General features: G+C 37.4%; 1 protein-coding gene across 1 annotated transcript in view; it reads left to right on the top strand.

Annotated features, from left to right (window-relative positions):
• The window catches only part of LOC140142196 (proton-coupled folate transporter-like), a 9800-nt gene extending 8189 nt beyond the window's left edge, over nt 1–1611 (top strand). Inside the window, exons 3-5 of the mRNA XM_072164163.1 lie at nt 340–423; nt 702–858; nt 1485–1611. Coding sequence (XP_072020264.1) covers nt 340–423; nt 702–858; nt 1485–1611 — 368 coding nt within the window. The remainder of the gene's footprint in view (nt 1–339; nt 424–701; nt 859–1484) is intronic.
• Nucleotides 1612–8804: the final 7193 nt, after the last annotated feature.

Genomic DNA, 8804 nt, shown 5'->3' with positions numbered 1-8804 from the left:
TCCAGGTTGCATTTTGACAGGGACACTTTTTTTTTGCACTCTCCCCCTGCCCCATATGGCTACACTACTGCTTGAGTACCCCCTCCTCATTAGTCTAAGATTGGCTTGAGTTTAGGATACACTCTTATTTCAGCTGGGTCAAATTTGCACGTGGCCAGCACACTCGGATTCCGAGTCAAGAAGCTTCAGGTGCTAGCTTGACTCGCAATCCGAGTGTGCTGAGTCATTTTCGCAGGCTCCGACATTTGAACCTGCAGAGTAAGACCAGTTTCGTCACAACTGAATTATTTACAATAGTTATTTACATCAAATATTATGTTTTATCTCAATATTATACAGCTGGATTTGTGGGATGTTTTCGCAACATCAGTCAGCCTCTGATTCCCGCCATGCTGGCCAAGATAGTCTCAGATGACGAACATGGTAAGATGTATAAGAAGTGTTAACGTGAATAATGTTGATTACGTTACCGGTGCTAAATTTTCTTATTAAAAAAATTAACCGAGAAATATCATAGTATTCCGCGAATGCTTATGCATTAATTGTAATGTTTGTTTTTTGTTTGTTTGTTTATTTATTTATTTATTTATTTATTTATTTATTTATTTATTTATTTATTTATTTATTTATTTATTTATTTATTTATTTATTTATTTATTTATTTATTTATTTATTTATTTATTTATTTATTTGCTTTTTAGGTGTGGTTTTTGCGTTTGAAGCAAGTATACAGAATCTAGGAAGTCTCATATCGCCTGTACTTCTCAATTTAGTTTATAGGAAAACGGTGCAAACTCAGCCAAACTTCGTCTTCATAATGTTGGGAACACTAGGTTTTATACCCTTAATACTCACAACGTAAGTAAGTTACAATGTCAATAACTATATATTTTAGTTCATAAAAGTGATGCATCTTAAGCGACCTACACATTTTTGAATAGAAACATCTCAAATTTGACAAGGCAGACTATTCCGATGGGAATTTAATAGATTTCTATTTAAAATGACTCATCAAAATAAATAAATAAATAAATAAATAAATAAATAAATAAATGTCTGAACCACGTTTGCAGCCCACAAATGGCGCAGGGTTCATCAGTACAACGAATGTGACTACCCCTAACAGCTTCCCATCGCATCTGGGTGGGGTAAGGCAAGCGAGGCAAAGCGCCTTGCCCAAGGGTGGTGGTGGGACGGGGACTAGAACCCACGCATGTCGAGCGAGCTCTCAGATTATGAGTCCAAGGCCGTAACCACTGAGCCACCGTGTCCGAGGTCATTCACCAAGGTCAGTCACCGAGGTCATGACCGAGGACATTCACCAAACTAAATTGAATTGTCTTTCTTTCATGATTGAACGCAACATAATGGCGATTGGTAGTATTAAAAACACTATTGTAGTCAGTCTCGCTTGGCCACACGGAAATTACCATCCTGGTAAAAAAAGACATTGAAATAACATTTTACTGTTATTATTTTTACAGTTTTCTTCAAGTAATCAACCGATATTCTAAACGGATGGAGCAACAGGGGGCAGAGTCTACTGAAAAGGAAGGAATAGAGAACAATGGGATGATCGCTATGGTTGAAATGGGTACAATGACGGATTAGCTTAAGGGAGGTCTAATGAGCGTGAACCTGGTTTGGATGCAGAGGGAGTGTGCCTGTAACAGACACAGCCACCAGAAAAGGACCAGCTCAGATCGCGCGCCAAATAAGTTTGCAGTCCAGAAAGTTCATTTTTTTTTCTCAGCCTTGCAAAAAATAGGCAGAGGTGGGAATCGAACCCGGGACCTCGGTGTTGTAAAACCTACTGCGTTACCACTGAGCCAACTGACAATCAGCTTTGAGAAGTTTGATAGTAATCCTTGATATTGCTGAATAGAATAAATCAATACTGATAGGTCTATTTATCTAATGTACGATGTTATTCAAATTGGCCTATAAACTAGGAATATAATGTGAAATGACTATCAATCGATCAATCAATCAAGTTGTCAAGTTATCAACAATCAATAATAAACCGACGTAGGCCTATCATGGAATATTACTAACTAGGCCTACTAACTAATATACCAAATAAATAAAATAAATAAATAAGTCAGTAAATAAATAAATAGGCATAGGCCTAAATAAATAAATAAATACATAATGCAGAATGCAGTTAGTATTTTAGTTGCAAAATTCCAAACATTCTATTCACACATTCTATTATAATTTTCTGCTATACACGCAAAGGACCTGTGCCTTTAATATGTCCGCGCCTAATCAATAATGAGTCTTTCATCATGCTCACACACCATGTTAAACTATTGTATCCCTGCAAGTATTATACTGACCAAGTCCTAACACCTCAATGAAATGGATGCTATAACGTACCCAATCAAGCGAACATATCAAGGTCATATCAGGGCGTTATACAAAGAATGGTCAAAGGTCAACGTTTCCAAAGAAGTATAGTAATAGATGTAGACACAAGCTTTCGTGCGGGAAACATAAACACATAGTCGTCAGTCGTGTGGTTTTTATGAGATTTGATACGGCGCTGAAGTCTATTGGCTGTCCCAAAATCAGTACCAGACCCGGTTTCCAGACGGCAATGTGTGTGTTGTTACAAGGAATGCAAACTCATTTTATCAATGAGTGAACCACATAGAGGAATACGACATCTATCGTGAGCCAATCTGCATTCTGTTGCCTGCAAAAGCCGACGATCAGGTAAAAATTCTAAAAGCAGCGTGACTAGATATTTGCGTTAATTTCATGATACGTGTAAAACGCATTGAAAACGCCAAATTGCAGTCATAAAAATATAATATTAGTAAATCACCCAATCGAATGTTAACGTAGGTATGTGGAAAAGAACTGCAATAACAATAACAAACTATGTGCCCAAAGAGTTGTCTTAGGCATGTCGCTTTTTTGAAATATGACAAAAATATCAAATTTTGGAAAAACGCCCCAAAATTTAAAACAAACACGAACCTTCCAAAATAAATATATATTAGCACTCGGCGGCCCAGTCACTACCTGCCGCTGTGATTTGAGGTAACTCATTGCTTCCCCTCTCCAGATACCGGAACTTCAAGGTCGCTCATACCCCAGCCCTTAAGGGCAGTAGAATGTACCCAGCTGTACCCATCCGCCGGTAGATTCCAGAGGGAGGGTTGTCTTTAAACGGAATAGCCACAGAAGAGTATGAACTAAAAGTGAGCGCAAAATAGGCTAATTATAAATAATCACACATCTTGATTTACAATATAGTTTTTCCTTTTTGTTTCAATAAGCCGTAGGTGGGAATCGAACCCGGGACGCTACATTAATACGTAAGCGATCAAACAACTACACTGCACACCGACATGCTGAATGACGAGTGATTTTATTATACAATAATCTTAGCAAAAGTGATCAATACTGTTGGATCGAAAATCCAGCAATTTACGATGCCAAATCAAATAGAAGTACCGTATTATATCAGTAAATAATATATTAACTATCAATAAAGTGCATATAGTGTTTCAAAGTATAAAATAAATTAATAAATCCAAGTTTTTTGATGTGACCTCGTGAACCCGTTGGACTACAAGCTCTATTTTAGCTACTAAAAGTAACTCGTAGTTTACACCCTGTGGACATTCGGTGGACATTTCGCACCTTCGTAATTTCACTCCCATTCAATTACACACTCCTGTGTACTTTTCACCCCTTTTTATACCGCGGGTAGTGCCCGGGGTAGTGGCATGATCGATTGCTTGAAACCCGTCCCAGGTGTGTACTAATAAACAAGTGGCAGGCCTATTATGCTGTTGGTGCTCTCCGGTTATGTCCGGTAGGCCTATAATGTGCTCCGGGAATGTGTTTCGACTGAAGAAAATTGATATTCATAAACCAAAGGCCTAATGCACGATGTGCACGGACTAACTGCGGTATGTGGATATAATGATACGATGTACATAATTTCTTTTTATTTAATTCCAGGGGTGTGAGAGGCCACAGACCAAAAACGAGGAAAATCACTAAAAACAGCGTAAAATCAGGGTAAAAACGCAAAATATGGGCTGTAAATAAAAGAAAAACACGTAAATTTTGGCAACAAAAAGAGGAAATCAGCTGAAAAGAGAAATCTCACATCCCTGTAATACACACGCATTGCATATAGACCATTGATGTCACATTGCATTTTCATGAAAAATAATTCATATGTCTGAAATTAAAGCGTTAGTGATATCATTTATAATTCTAAATAATAATGTGGACATTAAATCTGTTTCAGTTCCGCATATCATTATAATTATATTTATTTATGTTAAAATCTTTCTGCACTTAATTTCAAATTGCAGGTATGTCACATGAATAAAGATTTTAAATTATAAATTAGGGCTCTTTCCCCAGAAATACATTTTAAAATAGGCCTAGTTCAATATAGGCCCCTACTAAGTCTACAGTCCCATAGCCTAATATCCATTTGAATATATAGCGAAATGTGTAGGCCCTACTTGAAAGAGTGTTCACTTCCTAGAGCTAGAGTGAAAATACAAAATATGCCTACATTAGTTTCAACACAATTTTAGTCTGGGGCCTATGGGTGTTCTACGGGAGAACATCACTGAGCCAACTATAATAATTGTTGTTTCCTTTTTGCACGGCTTGGTGCCTTTCAGCTGTGGCGCCTGGGTCGATCGATTATGAGTTCTGAATCTGATTTCTTATTTACAATGTTATTGATAGTCCTATAAACATAATTACGAGTTCGGTATTATATCAGAGAAGATACTCTGTTACAGAAATATTGTCACAAATTTAATTAAATTGTTATCACGTAGGCATAGGCCTATTTATCGTTCCAACAAATTTCTTTTAACATCACATCTTTACCAATATTTTTGTAGGCCTAAAGAAAACAAAAACAATAATTAGCCAATTTCTTAATGTAGGCCTACACAGCAAAACAAACGCGAGCAGCAGCTATGATATATTTTTGGCCCAGTGCTGTGCATTCCACCTGGTCCCGGCACCTGGTGCATTCCACTCCCAGCGGCGTGGTGTTTGCTGTCGTAATGAGTTGGGTGTGACAGGATGTGTAAAATAAAACAAAGCATGTGTAAATGGTTGGGTGTGAAAGTGACGGGGAACAAACGTCTAGCGTCAGCTGTTATATTTACAACTCGTGTACCGGCTGTATTCGTAGCTATTCGTCCCCGAGTGTCATGTCAAAAATGCATATTTTCATCAAAACTAGGTAAGTCTTCATAAATCTAATGCTGTGTACTTAAAGTGTATGAATCATTGATGAATATGCGACGATTATATCAAAATGTTGACCTGCCGTATTCAAGATATAAATAAAGTTTCCCAAAAGGCATAAAAATTGTAAGCTGCTCGGAAAAAAATATTCATATTTACTGCTGGCAGTGGTGAGTTTTAGCAAACCCGGTTGGAAATTTTTCCTAATCATGTGTGTTACCTGTTTGCAAAAGGATTTTAATTTTCGGACTTCGAGGACTGTGAAATGTTAAAAATATCCATTTTTAATAATTTGCCATAAAATTTGTATTATAACGCCAATTTCAAAAAATCAAAATTATTTGATATCAGAAGGACATTCTTCATAATAGAATGCAATTTGATGTGTCTGATGTGCTCCCAGGTCCCACAATAAATACTGTGTCAACGTCGTTACCCCAGCCCTTAATGAACACGGATTGAGAACTGTTCATAATAATTTGTCTGCGAGCCCGTGGTAAAGTAGTCGGAGTAAGCGTGTGTGAACGCGTGCGTGTGAAATTAAGTAAATTCTTTGGAATGCCGGTGTAAATTTACGCCGACTAGTACCCACGTCTGAACATGGCTAATAGCCACAAAAAAAACACGGCGTAAATGGAGAGCGAAAAAATAGATCAAAATGTGTCAAAAGTGCATTCATTTTACCAATTTTTTTAAACTCAATTAATCTACTCGTTTCACTGCCCGAGAGAATTTGCTACCCGCTCCGATCTCTCGACTATTTGCTTTTGGTAGAAAAGTCCCTTTCAAATAATTTTCAAACTATTTGCGGTGACTTTTGTCAATTATGATAGTATCGTCCCATTGTCAATTCAATAATGGTGTACCACATAACATGCATAACCCAGTTGTGGGTCATTTACGGGCGCGGTTAGTTGTTATCAATAAACTATCGATGAAAGTAGCCGTAACTTCCCATAAACTTATGAGAAGTGGATGGGGAAATGTCTACAGAGGCGAAGGGTCCGTGTTTTGGGTGGATTTATAATAGTATAGTCTACATTACCAGTCGTTAATCCACGGACCCGAGGGAGGATCTATTATCAGTGTACTTCGGTTATATATATAAATGCGCTTTTATAAATGCGCACGTGACCACCTCCGCGCTGCCATAACAGCTTATATACAGTAAGTCTCGAAGTGACCTTCTACATAGCGAGTGGTCTTTCTATACATTTGACTGATGAGACTGCTGTGCAACAAAATTGTCTATTTTGTTCAACTTTGTGACTATATTGTAAACGTTTCCGTCGTTGAATATTTTTTCCGTCATCAAATACTTTCAAAATGTTTTTTTTGATAACATATTACAAATTCGGAATTGCAAAATGTGTAATAATTTTGCAATTCAATTAATACTTAAATTTGATGATATTTATCTGCAGCGTTCCTATCCTATCCCTATCTGTATATTGGTCAATGCATGTGGATTTGGTCACGCTTGCTGGTCTTGGTATGTCGTGTCTATGGGTCACGTGCGCTTTTATAAAGGCGCATTTATAGATATAACTGAAGTACACTGATTATGGTGATAGTGGTGGCTTTAAGGGGCAAAATACCATAATAGTAATAATTGACATTGTGCGATGCAAAATGAAATTATCAAAAGTTGATTGTTAAATTAAGATTAGGCGGGCTCGCTCTCTAAATTGAACAATATTCCAAACTTCAGAAAAGTAGGTCGAATGCAGCAATACGTGTCAAAGATAGAAATGAGGAACGGCATATATCACTGATATGTTCTGAGATAGTCAAAGTTTGATCTAATCGAACACCGAGGTACTTTTGAAAGGTTTTTGAAAGGCGAAACCAGAGTCCAAAAACTGTATAGTATTATTCTCAATCTGGCTTACGCGAGAAGCCGTGCCAACGGTGATAACCTCCATCTTATCTTATATGTTGAGCATGAACTTACTGCTATCCATTTCCATGCAACATAAAACATCATTAATACACTCTTGAATAGACATCTTAGTTGACTCAAAGTCCTGAGGCGTGCCACATTGAGCGTGTTTATAGTGGGAGCAGGTGTGCGGTACATTGCGGTATAATTTCTATCCGGTCAGAAATTATCCGGATACTTGCCCACTATAAACACTAGCAGTATACGTATGTACGGTACATCGATATCCTTCTCAACCGAAGGATATTGTCGCGAGATATTTGCATGTTACTTGTTGGTTATGCATACCTAGACAAAATACAATGCTTTTGTAACCCACCACTTGAACAGGATTTAGCCAAATCAAACAAAGACTAGAGCTATTTAAGAATTCTGTAGACATATGTAGAAGCTTATTGTATTGGCCTCTTCAATAATAGGATTATTGATTGGTTTACAAGGTGTTTATTAGCGCTATCAAAATGAGATACATGTAGCACCAACTTGAGGTTCCTATGAATACGACCTTCATGCACATTTTACACTGTAACTCAGAATACAATTTAGGACATTTACGGCTCATTCGTGGTGTACGGTTACATATACTAGATTCATTGCAGTTAGCAATATCCAATTCTCTTTAAATTGCAAATATTGTGCCAAAGTTAATATTTTCGCCTGTTTTGTTATACGGTTATAAAGTCAATGAACAGTGTATTTGCTTAAAGAGCGCTTAGAAATTGATATGTTGCAGTACGCGCGTAAATCAAATGCTGCTTACAGCTAATTTGTGTGTGCTGTAATTACGAATACATTCAGTTCAGTATGATATCTCATTTTCTGTAAAAGGGTTGATCCTTCCTTAGATTAGTGATCTTGTGCAATTTTGTTCGATTTTGCTCGGTAATAAATAAAAATATCGTAAAAATGAACAATTTGTGTCACGTAATATATTTACAGACATAGGTGAAACAAAAAATAATTCAGTTTTCATTGCTAAATGCTTTGAACCTTGAGGTTAAGCCCCGGGGGGCACTCAACTTTGGAAGTGACGGGTATGTGCCTACCGGAGTCGCGAAGTAGGGGCCTATCGGGTACAAAGCGTTATTTTAAAAAAGGGGGTCATTGGGTACAAACAAAATTAAAAAGGGGGTCATTGGGTACAATATTTTGAAAAAAGGGGGTCATCGAGTATAAGATTTTAAAAAAAGGGTCATCGGGTAGAAAATTGTGAAAAAATGGAGCAAAATTTTGAAAATTTCGGCATAATTTTGAAAATATGGAAAAAAATTTGACAGTTTCGGCATTTTTTTGTTGCACTTTGATGATGCTATTCTAGAAAAAGGGGGTCATTGGGTAGCCGCAACCAAAAAAAGGGGGTCATTGGGTAGCCGCAACTAAAAAAAAAGGGGGTCATCGGGTATGGCTTTTAAAAAAGGGGGTCATCGGGTATAGTCGACTTCAAAAGAGGGGGCCTATTGACAGGCACATACCGTCACTTCCAAAGTTGAGTGCCCACCCCGGGGGTTAAGCTTATTAAAATATGGAGGGATCTAATATCGGAAAGCGATCTTTCGAAGATACTGAATGCGAATTTTTGGGTCCAAATTCGGGGAAATTTGTGGGACTCCCTCCACTA

This window comes from Amphiura filiformis, chromosome 20 (assembly GCF_039555335.1).
Source record: "Amphiura filiformis chromosome 20, Afil_fr2py, whole genome shotgun sequence".
Taxonomy (NCBI): Eukaryota; Metazoa; Echinodermata; class Ophiuroidea; order Amphilepidida; family Amphiuridae; genus Amphiura; species Amphiura filiformis.
Note: the sequence above shows the minus strand (reverse complement) of the source record. Positions and strands in the feature narration are given on the sequence as shown.